At 43.1% G+C, this 20,266-nt stretch overlaps 1 protein-coding gene across 2 annotated transcripts in view; it reads right to left on the bottom strand.

Moving 5' to 3' along the window:
• The window catches only part of PHKA2 (phosphorylase kinase regulatory subunit alpha 2), a 166,845-nt gene that overhangs the window by 17,942 nt on the left and 128,637 nt on the right, over nt 1-20,266 (bottom strand). For both annotated transcript variants that reach the window (XM_030202285.1, XM_030202286.1), the window contains exons 22-27: nt 17,780-17,913; nt 13,754-13,910; nt 10,068-10,147; nt 4,533-4,611; nt 4,300-4,429; nt 3,380-3,481 (exon numbers count right to left, since the gene is read on the bottom strand). In XM_030202285.1, the coding sequence (XP_030058145.1) occupies nt 3,380-3,481; nt 4,300-4,429; nt 4,533-4,611; nt 10,068-10,147; nt 13,754-13,910; nt 17,780-17,913 (682 nt within the window). The remainder of the gene's footprint in view (nt 1-3,379; nt 3,482-4,299; nt 4,430-4,532; nt 4,612-10,067; nt 10,148-13,753; nt 13,911-17,779; nt 17,914-20,266) is intronic.

Below are 20,266 nucleotides of genomic sequence, written 5' to 3'. Positions count from 1 at the left end.
TACCAATAATAGAAGCATCCTTATCTAATCATAAAGAATAAGTAATCTCTTATCTAAGTTCAAACAACAACTTTACGCCTCCTCAGACCACAATTTAATGATAGGGGGTGAAATGATCAGAGAAGATTTCAAATCACAACTTAATTTATCCAAACTTAGCGGCGTTTACCTCCAAATTATTATTAATGAAGATATTATTATTTCAGCTGTTTAGCATCTAAAAAAGATTTTAGCTGATCTGGTGAGTAAAAAACATACTTCGTCATTCCCAATTTTACAATGCACTTACATGGATATGCTAGAAAAAAGGATCCCCCCATTTCTAATGTCCTTTTCTTCATAGCTAACAATAATTTCCTCTTTTGTTGGGTTTGTTTTGTTACATCATGATATATCCACACTTTTTCACCTCCAAAAAGGACATCTGAATTTTTAAAGTCTCATTACCGAATTTAAATGAAGAGTGACCGACGTGCCTCGCATGCGCAGAACAGCACAGCTGTTCTGCGCATGCGCGGCATGTCACAACTCTCCTAACGTTGTTAGAGGCAGGAACACAGCTGCGGATGACTGGCGAGCACCGGGCGGGGATCGTCCGACAGCGGCTCCGAGGCACAGTCCGACAGGTCCGATCAGCTACAGCCGCCGCTGCTGCTGTGAACGCAGACTGGGCTGGGAGCCGACGCTTCCCTCTGCGACTTTCCTAAGTGGGGGCTCGGCTGCACCTGGCGGGGCTCCGACCGCTTTCTTGACAGTGCTTCTTTTGCCCGTTTTAATGGGCTCAGCGGCCTGTTCTCATATAAATAAGGGTTTTCAATTGGTAAGTAATTTGATTTTCTTGTATAAATTGAAATTAAATCCACACAAAACCAAATTATACTTTGGTTAGGTCAAAACTTGGACACCAGGCCTATAGTTAATCCTGTAATTGTAAATGAATGCATTCTACTTGTAAAAAAAAAAATTGGGGGTCTACCTAGATTACGCCCTGATCATGGAGCCACATATTTTAAGTTTAAATGGTTTTTATTGATTGCAACAACAGGCAAACAGTAAAACAAAATAATAATGACACAAATTCAAGAACCTCGTTCCTAGAACAGGTATACTACCAGCAATCATTTTGTTGTTTTTGGATGCAACACCCACCCCCCCCCCCCCCCCATACTCCCTTTCACCCCTTTTTTTTTGTTTTGTTACATTTGTACCCCGCGCTTTCCCACTCATGGCAGGCTCAATGCGGCTTACATGGGGCAATGGAGGGTTAAGTGACTTGCCCAGAGCCACAAGGAGCTGCCTGTGCCTGAAGTGGGAATCGAACTCAGTTCCTCAGTTCCCCAGGACCAAAGTCCACCACCCTAACCACTAGGCCACTCCTCCTCTTTACAATACATCCTGGATATCATGAAAACTTGACTGGCTAGGCGTGTCCCGAGGACTGAGTTGAGAACCCTTGACATCGACAAAGGAAGGATTCCTGAACCCGCAAACTCCCTTTCCCCTTCCCCTCAGCTCCCCTCTGAGATTGGTCCGCTCACTATTAAGGTGCTTGCATTAATGATACCCAGTTATATAAAAAAAAAGAAATTGTGCTACATGCCCTAGGGGATAATCTATATATATAAAACTCACCCTCAACGTTCTATTGTCTGCTGACGTCACTGAAGCCCAAGGTTCGTAGGTTCGAAGCCCTAGGGGATAATCTATATATATAAAACTCACCCTCAACGTTCTATTGTCTGCTGACGTCACTGAAGCCCAAGGTTCGTAGGTTCGAAGCCCTAGGGGATAATCTATATATATAAAACTCACCCTCAACGTTCTATTGTCTGCTGACGTCACTGAAGCCCAAGGTTCGTAGGTTCGAAGCCCTAGGGGATAATCTATATATATAAAACTCACCCTCAACGTTCTATTGTCTGCTGACGTCACTGAAGCCCAAGGTTCGTAGGTTCGAAGCTCTGAAGCCACGAAAATCACAGTCTCTGGGCCCCGCCCTGGCGTCAAACGTTATGACGTTGAGGGCGGAGCAGATTCTCACCTCCAACGTTCTACTCAGGCCACAAACTCCGGATTTCCACACTGTAGCTCTGCTCCGCCCTCGCGTCAAAACGCAATGACGTCGAGGGCGGGGCACGAAAACCGCCACCCACACAGAGCTACAACGGAAACAACAGCGGTGCACGCCACGAACCAGGTAAAACCGTGACCAGACATGCAGCCATGAAACTCTTGCTAGCGCCCGTTTCATTGCTCTCAGAAACGGGCCTTTGTTTACTAGTGATTACATATAATCACCCCATAGCTCTAAATATGCTTGCTTGCATTTTGGGCTACTACCCACTGCTCTCTGTTCAAGCAACATCAACTTATATAGAACACTCTGCCACTGCCAGAATAAAAGGGTGACTCCTCAGCATTACAAGCTCCCAACATAACTTTCTTAGCCATCACACTCACATTCCTAATCAACTGGTTTGCAGGTTTACCTTTCACCTGCAACGCTAAGGGCATGACTAATATGAGACCCTCAGGCCATTCTGTACTGTCTGACCCATGATCTTCCCCAGGTACTCCACCACCAAAACTCAAAATTGTCTAATCACTGGACATACCCAGATAGAAGCTGATCATTCCCCCCCCCCCCCCCCGCCCCCCCCACCACGGGCCACCCGGCCGACCTTTAAATCTCCTGTTGGTCTAGTGGCCTCTTCTGGAAAGAGTGATTTCAGTCGCTCTTGCCTCCGCTGGTTCCTCAGCCAAAATGGCTGCTGGTACTTCCCGTGGCAGCCTTGTGAGACTGCTGCTGGAGGTCCCAGCAGCCATTTTGAGATTGGAACCGGAATAAGCAGGAGCAGGACCTGCTCTCCACTGGGGTGGGGTGGAGAGAGGTGCTGTTTTCAGCCAAAACTGAACGGCAAATTTAGGCTGCTCATTCGGTTCAGTGGAAACCAAGAACCCCGGTTTCAGTGGCTCTCTACCCCCAGATCTGGTGCCCCAAGGTTCTCACAGCATCCTGACACCTGGAAAACCAATTTGTTTTCCTCTGCCCTGATATGTGCACTCTGTCTTGAGATATAAAGATTCTAGGGAGTAATTTACTGAAACAATATGAGGGATCCTAGAACAAGCTCTCCCCACTGTGATTCCCTATTCATAAAGTCTTTTGCCCATATGTATGCCCCTTGCAATTGTGCGCTATGCCACTTACACATGCCCTTATAGAATAATGCTTAAAGCGCTTGTGTGAGTAAGTGGCACTTTTTGCTGCATTTATGCATACTATACATGGAAAGGCAATTCTATATTCTTATTATTATAGGTCTTTGTCCATATTCACAAACATATCTACTGATAGGACTCCAAGTATGGGACTTACTGCTTTTTTCTACACCAAACTCCTTGCCACTCAAAATGTGATGGAGGAGACTCTTCATATCAAAGGGACTCAGATTCATCAAGCTCTCAGATGCTTCTTCACCTGGTATGGAATCATGTATTAAATTAATACCACACAGAAAATACAGTCATGCTTGTTTGCAAAGACACAGGTAGGGAGACTTGACTTCAAGTTATAAGGCACTAACTCTGAGAAATACGCCTGAAAAAAGTTTTCCCAATACATAAAAGTGCAAGTCCAATCAAGGCTTCTCAACAAGAAATCATCCTAGGATCAATGTTTCCATATGTCCAACACTTCTGACTCAACTGCTTTACCAAAGATATAGTAACTTGTGTAATAGAGAATTTAATTTCCCAAGCCTGGCCCCAGCCTGCGCCCAGCTCATAAGAACAGAACATTTTTGTTTGTGGCCCTCATTCGGGTACCTGACCCAAAGAGCTACTCGGTGCCCAGGACTTCTACAGGAGACCAGGTTTATACTCAGAAACTAAGCTGGCTTCCTGAAATGACGGTGACACAGGAAGACTCATGCATGTGTGGTACACTATTCCAGAAAGTTTTGTTTACAGATGTCTGGCTTGGGCTCTATTAGATCATATCACCTGTTTTGATGATTACCTATTCCCTTGTCCTGGGGGAAAAAGAATTCTCTTCCCCTCACCTTTCATATAACCAGATGTCTCTGTTTAGAAACTTTGTCAGCTCCTTTTCTTACATATTCCCATTATTCTGATTTTCATACTGTGTCAGCCCCACTAGACCTCAGTTTCTTTTCACATTCTGCCTGTCGTTTAGAATACTGTTATTATAATTCTTAATGGGGCTCTATTCTGGGAAACATTTGTCTAGAAGATATTACGTGGTTTTTCTGCATTATATAGTGGGCACAGTAGTACCTGAACAGTTTAGACTGCGAGCCAGCTCAGTGGCCATCACCTGAATGATGAGCCCAATGCGGAGACGGAGCATCTCTCCAAAGAGGCCGGGCTGTGACCTGACATACATGGCCAGATAAACCATGATTTCCTAGCACAGACAGATCAGCAAAGAGGAGGAGCGTTAGAAATTCAGAGAACCCAGGCAATGCACGAAGAAAGAGCAAGAAAGGAAAATTCTTTTCCACTCTTACCTGTGTAAGGACAGCAATGCTGATGTCTTGCCCACTGGCTTCATAAATCAGATCTGTCAGCTCATCAGGTGGCAAAGGGCTAAGAGAAGTGATACAGAGTGCAGGGAATTACTCACCTGTGACTGTCTTAATCAGTTGCCAGGATTGCTATGGATAGGAAGGGGAAAGTCTACCAGTTTAGCTATTCTTTTTTTTTTTTTTTAATCAACATAGTCTTCGGCATTCCTGGAATTAAGTTATTATTTGGATTTACTCACACCTTTTTCAAACATCAAGTTGCTTCACAATAATAATACAAAAAAAAAAGAGTCACTTATCTGCATTTGAGTCAACACCAACCAATGTTGGCATAGCCAGACAGCCAGTTTTGGGTGGGCCTGAGCTCAAAATGGGTGGGCACAACATTTTCTCTGCTCCTGCCCTACCCCCACTCTTCACCCCTCCCCCAGCACTTCACAACTCATAATATAAATACTATAGTTAATGTGGATCCCCAAGCTCTGAAAGCTGAAGACTTCTTCTGAAGGTGGCCAAAATGCCCTTTTACCAAGACGCCGTATGAATGCAGAGGCTGATAGACTGTCCTGAGTGCAAGCATCCCTTGAAAAAGCTACAAGGAGCGAAACAGGCACCCGTCTGGACAACATTAGCACCTGGACGGATGGAGAAATGAGGAGAAGAATCAGTCGTAACGGGTATTCGACACCGTCTGACATTTTGATTTATACGGGAGTAAGCATAAACTTTACAAAAAAGAATGAAAATTATTATGACGCCACAGGACATTTAATCAAAAATATTGAAAATTACGAAATAATTACAAAAAAATTGAAAATAGTGGTAGGAGGGGGGTCAGTCTATGATTATACCTGTCACAGAATAGGGGCTCACCTATATTGGTGTTATAAATTACCCCAGTGACTTTATGAGACAGTATACGGACATTGACTCGTTATACGTTAGACACTCCCTAGACCACCTCTACTAGCTGTGTATTGTATCTTTTACCAACTTTGGCAGGCAGCAACAATGTCCCTGAGCTACTGAGGTCGGCACCCCACACATGTGTAGTTGTCGATGATTCAAGCATGGTGCTGCACACTGCAGAACTTGGCAGAAGGGAAGTCTGGCAATCTTTGGAGGAGGTCCTCATTTGGAGATGCTTTGAAATCCCCACCAGCTACACAAGGGTCAGGGTGGGTGTTAACATGTTGGGGCCCAGGTCAGAAAATAAAAGAGTGGGCCCTCCTGATCCCCTCTCTTTCCTGCCTCCTCTCCAATCTCCCAGCTGCCATTACTATAATACCAACAGACCCTCACCAAATACAGAACAAGGGATCACAAAAATTGGACTGGGAACCCCAAGAAGTTAAACTTGGCATGTACTGCACACTAGAGAAATAAAAACAGAAATGCATTTCATTTACTAATAAACACAATACAAAGTCATTTGCTATACAGATTTCCCAAAGCTAACGCATTCCATTTAATACATTCAAAATAAAAATGTTTTTTTCTACCTCTGTTGTCTGGACATTTTAGTTTTCCATCATGTTGGTTCCAGTTTCTCTTTTCTGCTTCCCTGTCTGTCTTCTGCTAATTCTCCTTCAAGCAGCTGCTGTCCATATGTCCTTCTCCTCTCTCCTGTCTTGTTCCGTTCCCTCACTACACTTATCTTTGACGTATTGATCTTTCCTTTTTAGCTCTTTCCTCTACTGCCTCTCTGTTCCCTCAAATTTCACCCTCTTTCACATTCCTCTCCTTTTAACTTTTCAGCTACCTATCAAATTTCATCTCCTTCTCTCACCCACTAGATCTCCCAATACCCATCTCAGTCCTTCCCCTGGCCTTCCATTCCCTTTCACTTTTAATGAACTCCACATACCATATTTCTAGCCCCTGTAATCACTATCCTCCTTTCATTTATTTCCTTGCCAAGCCCCCCCCCCCCCCCCCCAGTTTGGCCTCTCCCACATAGTTCCAACATTTCCAGCATCTTTCTCCCTCCACTCTTGTAGCCCGGCACCTGCTCCCTCTTTCTCCTCTCCCCACCCTTGTAGCCTGGCATCTCCCTGTCCCTTCCACTCCCCCTCAGCATTTTCCAGTCCCTTCTTTCTTCACCCCTACCCCATGATCCAGCATTTCTCCTTCTCTCTTTCTTCCCTCCAATTGTCCAGGATCTTTCCCTCACTCCTTTCTGTGCCTGGATCCAACATCTTCATCTCCCTTCCCCCTCCTGTGCATCTCTCTCCCTTTCTCTCTTCCACCCCAATGTCCAATCTGTTCTCCCTCCTCCCTTTCTCCTACTGTCCACATTCTCTCTCTCTCATGCCCCAGGTCCAACATCTCTTTCTTCCTCTTCCTCCCACACCCCACGCAGCATCTTCCTCCCTCCCTCCCTATGCATCTCTCCCTCCCCTCAACCCTATCACCCCTATGTCTGTCCAACATCTCCCTCTCTTCCCATCCCACCTCGAACAATCCTCCCTCCCCAAACCCATGCAGCATCTTTACCCCACACCCCATGCAGCATCTCTCCCTCCCTCTATATCCAACAATTAACCCCTCCCCATGTGCAGCACCTTGTTCCTTCCCATCCCTCCCCTACACCCCCATGCACTTCTCTATAGCACCTTTTCCTTTCCTTCCCTCCACCCCCAATCATTTCTCTGCAGCACCTCTTTCCTTTCCTTCTCTCACCTCCACTCCCATGCATTTCTCTGCCAGCGAGAATTGCTCCCTTGCCCCCATCTACCTTCAATGGGGGCAGAGGAGCGATTCTCACAGGCAGAGAAGGTCCTTCACAAAGATTTCTGTGAGGGTTACTGCCAGCAGCAGAAGTAATTCTCAAACATTGCCTGCCTGTGGCGAACCCAGAAGCCCTCCCCTCTCTGAAGTGTTCCACACAGGCAAAAAAAAAAAAAAGAGGAAGTTGCGTCTAGTGGGGGCGGCGGTAAGCAGCAGCAGCAGACATGGACAGTGATTAAACCCACAGCATTGAGCACTCTAAAAGAAGAGGGACTTCTCAGTCAAAGATTGGAATGATTTTGGTCATAGTGACAAAATAAAAAAGTACAGAGGGCCTTCAGAACTGGATTTCTTTATACCAATCCAGTTCTGAAGGCCCTCTGTGCTTTTTGGTTTTGTTGGTTTGTCTTGTTGTGCTCTGGACTCCCTCTCTTCTGGCTGCTGTTTGGTCATATTGAATTTGCACTTGATCCCAGGGTGTAGCCATGGGTGAGTCTGGGCCCACCCAATTTGGGCTCAAGCCTACCCAGTGGCTCTGTACTTTTGCAAGCGCTGGCATAGGGAGATTAGGCTGAGCTCCGGGGGCTCCTGCAGTCCTTCATCTCCCTCCCTCCCTCCTCAGAATCGTTGCCGGAGGTAACCCTTTGTTAGAAATATTTGTAAGGGAGGGAGGGAAGAAAGGAAGGAGATGAAGGGCTGCAGGAGCCCACGGAGCTCAGCCTAATCTCCCTATGCCAGCGCTTGCAAAAGTACAGAGCCACTGGGTAGGCTTGAGCCCAAATTGGGTGGGCCCAGACTCACCCATGGCTACACCCTGGGATCAAGTGCAAATTCAATATGACCAAACAGCAGCCAGAAGAGAGGGAGTCCAGAGCACAACAAGACAAACCAACAAAACCAAAAAGCACAGAGGGCCTTCAGAACTGGATTGGTATAAAGAAATCCAGTTCTGAAGGCCCTCTGTACTTTTTTATTTTGTCACTATGACCAAAATCATTCCAATCTTTGACTGAGAAGTCCCTCTTCTTTTAGAGTGCTCAATGCTGTGGGTTTCATCACTGTCCATGCCAAAAGATGCTGGTGACTCAATAAATGGTGGAAAAGCCATCTTCTCAGTCACACTGGTCCCACCGCTGCTGTTTTCCCAAAGGGTGCTTCTCCCCTTTTAGCTGGTATCATTTTGCTACATGGCTACCACACAACAAGGCACTGACCTCTGGTCCATTAGCACCTGCCCCACTGAAATCCAGAGATGGAGTAAGAGACAATTAACCAGCTCCCTGCTAGTTTCAAGGATTGGGCGGAGGGATTATGTTTTGTCAACTGGTTCTTTTCAAAGTGAAATGAAGCACAAACAAAATTTCATTCACTTTTTTGTTTTGAAAACAAAAGGAACCAAAATAGGCCATCTCATTGAGGTTTTCTGTTTTGTTTCAAATGAAAACACATGCCTACTGGACAGAGACATACTGCAGAATATCTACAAATGGAGAGCTTGTATTTACAGTCCACAAAAGCAGAACACACATCTTCTAATAGTTAAAAAGGCTTTTATTCTTGCCACTTTAAAACACAACCCAAGGTGGTCACATTTCGCCTCTCTAGAGGCTGCGTCAGAGATTAACAACTATTAGGGTCCCAAAGGGCATAAACACCTAAAAGTTAGCAGATATAGCCTAGTGCAAGCTATGCCAAAACATTTCACAAGACCCCACAGTCATTCACAAGGGAAAAATATTCAACATAAAGGACTATTTTACATGCTCATCTTCCAATGTGGTAAAAAAATGTAACGAAGGATGCTATACTGGAGAAACAGGCCAGATGCTTAAGACAAGATTCAATCTGCACAGACATCACATGAAAATAGCAGGTGCCAGTCAAGCCCCCACCCCTGTGGGCCAACACTTTACAAGACCAGAACACTGCATCAGTGATTTCACAGTAAGAATACTGAAAGGTAATTTTAAAACAATACAGGAACATAAGACCTTTGAAATAAGAATGATTGAATATTTTAACACCCAACAGACAGGACTTAATAAGGATCTGGGTTTTCTAACCCATTATAAACCATAAAGTTGTATTTCTCTATTTCTCTGTTTATTACCCTCCTCTCACCTACCAACACCCATCCTGTTAGAATATCAATGAAATGCTTTGATGTCCCCATGCATACCCCCACCCTCCCACTCTGTCGAACTGTCAAAGTAATGCTTTGATGTTTCTCTTATATATACTATCTGCTACCACATTTGCTTATTTTCGATCTGACGAAGAAGGGCAACCTTCGAAAGCTAATCAAGAAATGTATTAAGTTATGTCCAATAAAAAAGGTATCATCTTATTTTCTTTTCCATGTTTTATTTTGTTTGATTTCTATTGATAACCTAGATGTAGCCTGAAATCAGCTCAGCAGCAGGATAAAAAGAGTGTCTTCTTCCTTTCCCTACATACAGATAGGAGTGGGGCAATTTTCAGCAAATCAATAGTATACTATTGAGAAAGGAGGAGACACTTTTTTTATTCTGTTGCTAGCTGCTGAGGTGTTTATATTGCTACATCTACTAACTATTAGGTGTTTGTGCCCTTTGGGACCCTAATAGTTGCTAATCCCTGATGCAACCTCTAGAAAGGTGAAACGTGGCCACGTCGGGTTGTGTTTTAAAGTGGCAAGAATAAAAGTCTTTTTAACTATTAGAAGACGTGTGTTCTGCTTTTGTGGCCTGTACTGCTCTTTCTGCAGAACTTTTGTTTCCTCTTCTGGATTTCTGAGCTTGTACTTACGCAGCAATGATTTTTTCTCGAGGCTCTGGCGGCAACCCCACAGTGAGCTGCTTCTGGTGTGATAGGAGGTCCGTGCAAGCCTAGGTGGGCAACAAGTGACAGAAATCAATCACTTAAGCACAAAGAACACAAGAATATATATGGTTCACACTGGGCCAGACCATAAAGGTCCATCAAATCCAGCATCTTGTCTCTGACAGTGGTCAATCAAGTTACTAGGAAGCATCCACAGATCCCAAAGAGTAGATCCACTCCTTGTTTCTCATGCCTAGTGATGAACTGTGGTTTAGTAGTGTATCTGGCTAATAACTGTTTATGAACTTTTCCTCCAGGAACTTGTCCAAATCCCTTTTAAATACAACAGGGCTTGGCCTGACCATTAGGTGGACTAGGCATATGCCTAGGCTGCACAGTTTGGGAGGTGGAACAGTCTCAGCAATCAATGTGCCTATGTTCAGCATCTCCCCACCCTCCTCCCTAAGATGTTTAGTGGCTTCCATTCCATTCCTTACTACCTCAGCGGTGGTATCGGCATGTATGTCAGCTTTCCAGCATAACACTTACACCCAACTCAGGGCCTTAAGCATCTGTGTAAGGTCAAAGCCAGATAGGTCTCACTCCCTGGGAACTTCCTGTTTCAGAAGGGGCAGGACCCAGAGGGCCTTGAGAATGTGCAGAAGCCCAAAGCCCCATAGCAGGTATGACAGTGTTGTGTCAGCAAGCTGACTGACATGCTGTAGTAGCCTAGTGGTTAGAACAATAGGCTGTGAACCAGAGAAATCAGGGTTCACATCCCATCTGACTTTCTTTGTGGCCTTGGGCACTTAACCCTGCACTGCCTCAGATACAAGCTTAGATTGAAAGCCCTCTGTGAACAGGGAAATACCTAGTGTACCTGAATGTAACATGCCTTGAACTACCTCTGGAAGGTGTGAGCTAAATAATAATAAAAACAAATATATACAAAAAAGCTTCTTATTCTTGAAGTATAAAGACAGAAAAGAACAGCATAAATTAACTATATTCTGGGCAAAGGCAAACACAAAGACAGACAAGGGTTTGAACAGGGCTTATTGGAAAACAAAAACATAAGACACAGAAGGATTATCTTATTGCAAATGCTTGCTTAGAGGTAATGTTGGATTCAGCTCCTAAAGACAAAGGCAGCGAGATCCATAAGACTGGAGTTACAAAGCTGAAGCAGAGTGTCAAATAGCCCCTAGTTCAACTGCAAAGGGAGAAGGAATCTCTAGAAGACACAACTGAGCAAATCTTAAGTTCTGGAAAACTAGAAATTAAAAATAATAAAACTACATTACTGAACTAAACTATAGATGAATTCTAGTTCTGGTCCTCAAACGGTCATGAAAAAACGTGCCCTGAAATTTAAAAACTGGGTAAAATGTGAAATCACTTCCAATGGTTTGTAGGGTGCTAGTGCTGCATGTAGTTTAGAACAATGATTCTCAAACCTGTCCTGGGGGACCCACCAGTCTGTTGGGTTTTCAGGATATCCCTAATGAATATGCGTAATACCAAACACAGGGTTAAATTATCAATAATTAGCCACAATGCATCAAAATACCAATATCTCTTGGCTAATACAATTAAAGCAGTTAATACTGCATAGAGTCCTGTGGACGATACCCCTCCACTGAGCACACCACATAAAAATTAAAAATAAGTGGTTGTACACAAGAGCACGGGAGGGACTAACAGGGGTTTACATAATAAAAGGGAAGCTGAGAGGCTAGGGCTTTTCAGCTTGGAGAAGAGACGGCTGAGGGGAGATATGATAGAAGTGTATAAAATAATGAGTGGAATGGATCGGGTGGATGTGAAGCGACTGTTCACGCTATCCAAAAATACTAGGACTAGAGGGCATGAGTTGAAGCTACAGTGTGGTAAATTTAAAACGAATCGGAGAAAATTTTTCTTCACCCAACGTGTAATTAGACTCTGGAATTCGTTGCCGGAGAACGTGGTACGGGCGGTTAGCTTGACGGAGTTTAAAAAGGGGTTAGATAGATTCCTAAAGGACAAGTCCATAGACCGCTATTAAATGGACTTGGAAAAATTCCGCATTTTTAGGTATAACTTGTCTGGAATGTTTTTACGTTTGGGGAGCATGCCAGGTGCCCTTGACCTGGATTGGCCACTGTCGGTGACAGGATGCTGGGCTAGATGGACCTTTGGTCTTTCCCAGTATGGCACTACTTATGTACTTATGTACTTATAAGGTTTCCAAATACAGTTCTTAGTAATACAATTTCATAACAGAATAAACACACCAAAACCCATTCACTGATGCATTCAAAATTACAATCTTTACTACAAAAATCATATTCTAACAATGAAAAAACTCTCTATTAGATGAACTCATAATATCCCACCCCCTCCACAAATACACAGTACACTAATGTCCTTTTTCAATGATAGTTGTTCAAATCAGAACAGATGTAATGTATTCATTGAAAATTCCAAGTCCATTATTTGCTTCAAGACTCTGTTTTAAATTCTGGCATTCCCACAATCAGGAGTGCTGAACTTTCAAATAATGAATCTGTTGTAAGTTCTGATAAATTTTGAAGAAGAACCTCTAATCTGGGTGAAGTATAGGATATCTGACATCAATTCCATCAACCTGTACTTAAAAGTTCTTCTGGTCTTGAATCAAATAATGAACTTTGAATTTTCAATGAATACGTTACTTCTGTTTTGATTTTAACAACTATCATTGGAGAAGGACATTAGTGTACTGTGTATTTGTGGAGGGGGTGGGATATTATGAGATCATCTAATGGAGAGTTTTTTAATTGTTAGAATATGATTTTTGTAGTAAAGATTGTAATTTTAAATGCATGTATGAATGGGTTTTGGTGTGTTTATTCTGTTGCAAAATTGTATTAGCCGAGAGATATTGGTATTTTAATGAATATGCATGAGACAGATTTGCATAACCGTCACCTCCATTACATGCAAATCTGTCTTATGCATAATCATTAGGGATATCCTGAAAACCAACTAGCTGGTGGTCTTCCAGACCAGATTTAAGAACCACTGGTTTAGACAGCTCATCCATACCCACAGTTTAAAAGAACAAACACGCACAAGATGTCAAAGGGAAAAGGAAATCCAAAAGGCAATTTTCTGCATGTAAAAATCTTCCAACTCTTAGGCCATCAATACAGGAGCACAGAAAGAGAGAGAGATGCTGACCTGCTGATTGCTTTCATTATATTTTTGATGTTCAGTACAGTCTTGATTATCTGAACTTTGGTAATCCGACCATCCAGCAGACCCCCTGGTGATGTCATCGCATTTATTTTTATTAAAATATTTGATTTAAAACAATTTTTGAAAACTGGGAACTCTATGCCTTTATTTATGCATTGTTTGAGGGGTTTATGCAGTGTTTTCCGTATTATCCGACTTTTCAGTTATCCAACGGCTCAATCCTGTTTAGGTCGGATAATCGAGACTGTACTGTATTTTGTTATTTTTGTAGGTTCTAATCTGCTCTGGATCTATTTTGGAGGCGGGTGTCATATAAATTGAAATGCAAAGCAATGAAGTGAAGAAAGAAAGAAATGCACATGATCATGTTAGGACAAAATGTGAGGAGCTGGGGGACAAGGAGCCAGATATAATATCAATGTTCACACAGTACATTTAGCCCATCATACCTCAGCAAGGACTTCCACTCGTTTCTTCAATATACCAGAGATGTAACGGATTAAACCCCACTCTTGGTTCAAACCGGCCTTACTGTATAGTTCACTCAACAGGCTGTGAACTGTGATTCCACACTGCCCATAGAGGTTGGTATCCCAGTCTGGGCCTCTGTGACAGAAAATAATTAGATTTTATCTATATACTTTACTAAAAAGGTTTTGCCTCACAGACGCAGCACATTAAAAGTGTAATAACAATACAGTCATTGTACAAACAGCATGGATAATGAAACCTGGAATAATACAACAAACTATAATTAAAGAACCAGCAAAAATGTGATATGAAATGATGTGATATGAAATACAACAAGCAGGGCAGAGAGAACAGAAATGATGGCTTTTGAGAATCAATGCTTAGGATGGATGGGAAAGGATGCAAAGTGCCAAATGACAGAATCTCTACCCCCCTGAAATATATGCATACATAATTCTTTGTGCATATGTCTGTACACAATGGGCATGCTGTGGTAGATGTGTGGGGACAATGACAGGGAGCGTATGTCATAAGTTGGGAAAAGGTTCCTATTTTTTTAGCCTATTATCTGTAGGGGTGGAGGAGTAGCCTAGTGATTAGTGCAGCAGACCTTGATCCTGGGGAACTGGGTTTGATTCCCACTGCAGCTCCTTGTGACTCTGGGCAAGTCACCCTCTACTGCCTCAGGTACAAATAAGTACCTGTACATACTATGTAAACCACTTTGAATGTAGTTGCAAAAACCACAGAAAGACAGTATATCAAGTCCCATTTCCCTTTCCCCTAGACAACATGGAGGTGTATTTTCAAGCACATAGACTTACAAAGTTACTTGTGTAACTTTGTAAGTCTATGTGTTTGAAAATCAGCCTCATAATCACCTATATGCCCAGAATCAGCCCCTATAGTGATCAAATCCTCATGCACAAATTTATTCCTTCTGCAAACAAGGTGTAAATTTGTGCTTGTACATAGGGAGGTTGCCTGAGACCTTACAACCACCCATTGACCTAGTGGTAAGGTCTCACACGCTAACTGCTGTTTACCACCCCGTCCTAACATTATCCAGGCAGTTATATGGGTACCATATAACTTCTGACAGCAAACCAATCCCTGAATATTCAGTGCCAGTATCCGGAGACAGCGGCAAACCAATCCCTGAGTATTCAAAGTCAGTATCCGGAGACAGCGGCAAATCAATCCCTGAATAATCAATGCCAGTATCTGGGGACCATTGGCAAACCAATCCCTGAATATTCAATGCCAGTATCTGTTGGCTGCAGAGAGTTCAAGCAGTGATCTTGCTAGACTTCGGCAGAAGTCTTACGAGGCCACCCTTGAAGTCTCAGCAGCCATTCTGAAGTGGCGCTCGGAGCAAGACAGGTCTACAGCCACGCCAGGCAGGAAAGAGGGGGCTCTTTCCTGCCCCAAAGAGACCACTAGACCATCAGGGCACGATAATAAGGAGGGGAGAGGAGGATAGGACACCCTGAGGCCCACATGCCCACCTGCCAGCCTGCCCGTTCGTCCGCAAACCCAGACAAACGGGCAGGCTGGCAAAACCCTCCCGGATGCCCTGCAGTGTCCTCAAAAAGAGGACATGTCTGGGTAAAACCGGACATATGGTAACCCTAATAAGGAAGGAGTAAGGGATGGAACACAGGCCACATTGCCTCACCCACATAAAGACTCAGCCTAGAGTAACAGAAAGGAATTAGGAGTTGCTGCTTAAGCAAAAAGGACTAATGGGTTACAAGAAAGCTGAACTAATTGGTCAAAAGAGTACTGGCTATAAGAATCCAAAATATAGAACAGGAAAAGTTCTCTACGATGACGAATCACAGAAGGCAAAAGTAGAGACTAATAGACGATTCACCACTGGAGATGTGAGTCCAACAGTCTTTATTATATCAGAGATAACGACCCGACACAGGTCGTGTTTCGACGCTAAAAAGCGTCTGCATCAGGGGTCAATAAATACACCAAGTAATGAATGCAAAACGAAGAGTCCTACTTGTATATGTGTTGTCAACTCACTGATCACGTAGCACCAAACAGAATATGCTGGATACAAACTATCAGAAAACATAATTGGTTAAGCATGTCTGTACTAGTTTGTATGGTACATGGTTTATAGTTTTCAATGCATTTTAGTGATTATCTGAAAATAAAGCTTTAAACATTGCTAATCTTTCAATGCCTTTATATATCTACTAGTAAAAAAGGTCCGTTTCTGGAACGAATGAAACGGGCGCTAGCAAGGTTTTCCTGGGAGTGTGTATGTTTGAGAGAGAGAGAGAGCCAGAGTGAATGTGCGGGTGTGTGACAGAGTGAGACTGTCTGTGTGACAGTGTGTGTGTGAGAATGAAAGTGTGTGACAGGGCCCCCCCTCCCCTGTTCCTAATGCCCCTCACCCTGTTCCCTCCCCTCCTTTTCCTCCTTCTTCCCACACTTTGGGTTCCTTAAGGCTTTCAAAAGTCTATGTACCCCCTTGGCCCTAACGTCCAGTATCCGGATACCCCACCGCTTTCCTCCTCACCCCTCCCCCAAGATGTAATACTTTCATGTCCTTAATTTAAAAAAAAAAGTGTCCTATCTACCCTGTGTACAAATGCCCGGCATTCAGATTGTGTTCCTCTCATAAATTTTCATTTCTTTCATTCATTCAGAACTTGCCCCCCCCCCGAACACTTTTGGTTCCTTCAGTCTTTTAAAACTCTCCTATGTACCCTGTGTGCTAATGGCCAGCATTGAGATTGTTTTCCTGTCCCAAATTTGCATGTCTTTCAGTCATTCACAACTCCCCCCCCCCTTCTCCAGTTTAACACTTTCGTTTCCTTTAGTCTTTTAAAACTCTCCTATCTACCCTGTGTCCTAATGGCCAGCATTCAGATTGTTTTCCTTTGCCAAATGTTCATGTCTTTCAGTCGTTCAGAACTCCCCCCCTCCCCCCATTTAACACTTTTGGTTCCTTCAGTCTTTTAAAACTCTCCTATCAACCCTGTGTCCTAATGGCCAGCATTCAGATTGTTTTCCTTTCCCAAATGTTCATGTCTTTCAGTCGTTCAGAACTCCCCCCTCCCCCCCATTTAACACTTTCGGTTCCTTCAGTCTTTTAAAACTCTATCAACCCTGTGTCCTAATGGCCAGCACTCAGATTGTTTTGCTTTGCCAAATTGTCTGTCACTGATGTCACTGAGGTCAGTGCGTGCCTGCCTAGCAGACCACTTCCAGCAGGCACGGTCCCAGGCACATTCTGTTGGAGGTGAGAATTATTATATAGGATATAGCAAAACCTATACATAGTTCAATACAACTGTTAAATCGCCTTGTTCACAGTGGTCTCTTTGGATTCTTCCTGGAGGGGGACTCCATCCAGGTGGGGCTCCTAATCCAGGGACATCCCAAGGGGGTGTTACATGAAGACATTCTGCGGAAAGCTCCATGTACTACAAACAGGTACTAGTGGGATGCACTGTATTTCATTTTTGTTCCATGCTATCACAGTCAATGAAAAGAGAATCTATCATCCCTACTCCTATCTCCTCCTACCCTTCAACCATTACCTTTGAACCCCTTTATCTTTGAGATGACCCGTAAAAGGTTTTCCTCCAGGCTTGCAATACTCATCTTGTGCCTGTTGTTTTGCATATCGTATGTCTAAACATTTATTTATTTATTTGTTGCATTTGTACCCCGCATTTTCCCACCTATTTGCAGGCTCAATGCGGCTTACATAGTACCGTCAAAGGCGTTTGCCCAGTTGGTGGATAACAAATATAAAGTTGTATAGTAAACATTCCACATGCATCCCCTTTTACTTGGTACTGTACCTGTTGGGCATTGAGAAATCATGTTCTTTTGGTTATGATGTTTGTTGGTGTTGTATACCCCATTTCTAAACTACCAATAAAAAATGGATTTAAGAAAAAAAAAAAGCAAAGCAAAGGGAATCTGTACCAAACCCGAAGCGCATGCAGTGTGAAAAATGGTTGAGGACTCACTTTATTACAAAGAGGATGTATAATATATCTGCTTGATCCTGTAGAGCATGGCAGTCCTTTAGGTGTTCAACTAGTTTATCACAATCCACGTCACCATGTGCGTCTTTAGGCAGAAGGAGATCCACTTCAGCATCCTAGTTCACAAATAATCATAAAAAAAAAGCTGAACAGAGCCTGCTGATTAAATGAAGCACAGAAAACCAATGGCATGCCCCTTGATGTGCGGTTTGTGGTACCTAGCAATGAGTTTACTTGTAGACCTGCAAAAAATCCCCACTCCTGTTGTCAACATGCACTCATCTCTTTTATAACCACTTTCTTTTTGCCCCCATGTTTATTTATAAAATTTCAATAATATTATGACCACTTTCTTATGACATGGATTCTTTTCAGGTTGTGATACCTTGAGAGGATAATTATTTAAAGGGATCTAGCTGGGTACCAGAGAAATGCCTGACTAGGGGGCCTTTTTACTAAAGCTTAGCGCGCGCTAACGGAATTAGTGTGCACTAAAAGCTAAGACGCCCATAAGTATAAAATGTGCTTCTTAGCATTTAGCACTGTCACGAAATGCCTAGAGCCTACCTGGGGGGTTAATCCTGTGTCCACCTAAAGGGTCTGTCCCAGCACTGCTCAGGTCCACTACCACCTGTGCACGTGCTCTACACTGCTATACCCTTCTAGCCGCCTGCTGGGCGAGTCTCCCACCCGCAAGTTATTTCCCCAGTGGTTTCCAAGGACACTGGCACCACAATCCCAGGGGTCCCACAGTTCCCAGAAAGCACCCACCGACTAAAACACAAACCACCAGGATTCTTAGTCAGTGCAGGGCAGCAGAGCCAATAAACTAATAAGGTTTATTGTCAGGAAATTGAACAGTGAATGGTAATAGGAAAAAATGGTGGAAATATGCAACAGTAACAGATAACTCAAACAGATATCTATACTAAAACTAACTAAACATTTATTTACTACCTTGAGTAGTACCTGGGGAGTTCAAGAAATACAGCTGCTCACAGGTTATAAAATATAACTGCTCACAGGGTCTCAGTGAAGAGATCTTTCTCTCTCCTCTCCTTATCTGAGACTAAAGATTACCTCACAGTTTAGGTGGGAAGAAACTGTCACTTCTGTAACAGTTTTACAAAAAAAAGACAGTCACTATCTGCTGGCCAAACAAGGGAAATGCACTAGGGAACAAATATATCATACTTTCACATAAGAAGTTACAGACATAAGTCCCCTGTTTCATCACAAGCATGTACTAGGTTTTAGTAAAAGGGCCCCTAAATTCCCTTAAATGAGAACGACCCACCCCCCTCAGGATGGTAAATGCATCCACTTGGTTCACTGAAATTAAGTATGTTTACCATTGGGAAAAAGAAACCATCCTGTAACTGCCAAATCATTCCACTATAAACTATCCAAGAACCTAATATATTTTCCTTTCTCAGTCATGACTGTTTTGATAAATTCATGAAATGCTCTGAACCTGGCTAGAGTGTCACCTCTACAGCCAGAGAAGTTGGATGAAATCACCATATCCAGTATCAACTTGCAAAAGAGAGGCCTAAAACTGTGATTAAGGCTCCAGGATTTGGTGAAGTCTATGGTTTAAGCTACCTATGATGTGTTGCATTTTAAGGGACTTCAGCACAACTGTTCCTTGTGAATGATACAGTGATGGGCAATATTTATTTATTTATTAGGATTTATTTACCGTCTTTTTGAAGGAATTAACTCAAGACAGTACAGCAAGAATAAGTCAAATAAGCAATAGACAATAACAGCAGTAAAAATATTCAAACAACAATACAAAGTATGGCACAGTATGCTACATTATAATGCCAACACAATACACAATAAAACATTTTAATAGACAGCATAGTGTGTAAGCAAAGGAAGATGGAACATATAGGGGTCTGTTTACTAAGCCTCGCTAGAGGCTTCCACGTGGCATCGCTGTCACAGCCCATTCAAAGTAAACCACAGCGATAGATAAGACAGAGAAACAGGAGTAAGAAAATAAGCGACTAGTTAAGGAGATTTGCAAATGATGTCAGAAAGGTGCTTCAACATTATCTTCACTAGGGTAGAAGTGGAATAATATGTCCTGCTGTAATATTTTTTTGTGAGGGCACAGAATTAAGCATTAATATTAAATATCATTATTCTTTCCTGCCATGGATGGGACTCCATTTCTTGTTCAACCTGCAAGTTTATTTACAGGGCCGGTCCAAGCACTAGGCAGTAACCAAGGGTGGCACAATTTTAGGGGAAGCAGATAGCAGAGTACAAGGAGCAATTCAGTTGTGTTGCAATACAGGCAGCACACTTGAGTGCTTGTCCCCTCCATTGTCAACAGGATTGGACATAGAGATATCTAACACAGGCAGAGCAGACATTGTAGGGGCAGCCCCTCCCTTCTCTGAAAATGCTTAAATAACTCAGCCCCACCCCTTTCCCAGAAAGGGAAAGCCTGTAGCA

Source organism: Microcaecilia unicolor, chromosome 4 (genome assembly GCF_901765095.1).
Source record: "Microcaecilia unicolor chromosome 4, aMicUni1.1, whole genome shotgun sequence".
Taxonomy (NCBI): domain Eukaryota; kingdom Metazoa; phylum Chordata; class Amphibia; order Gymnophiona; family Siphonopidae; genus Microcaecilia; species Microcaecilia unicolor.
Note: the sequence above shows the minus strand (reverse complement) of the source record. Positions and strands in the feature narration are given on the sequence as shown.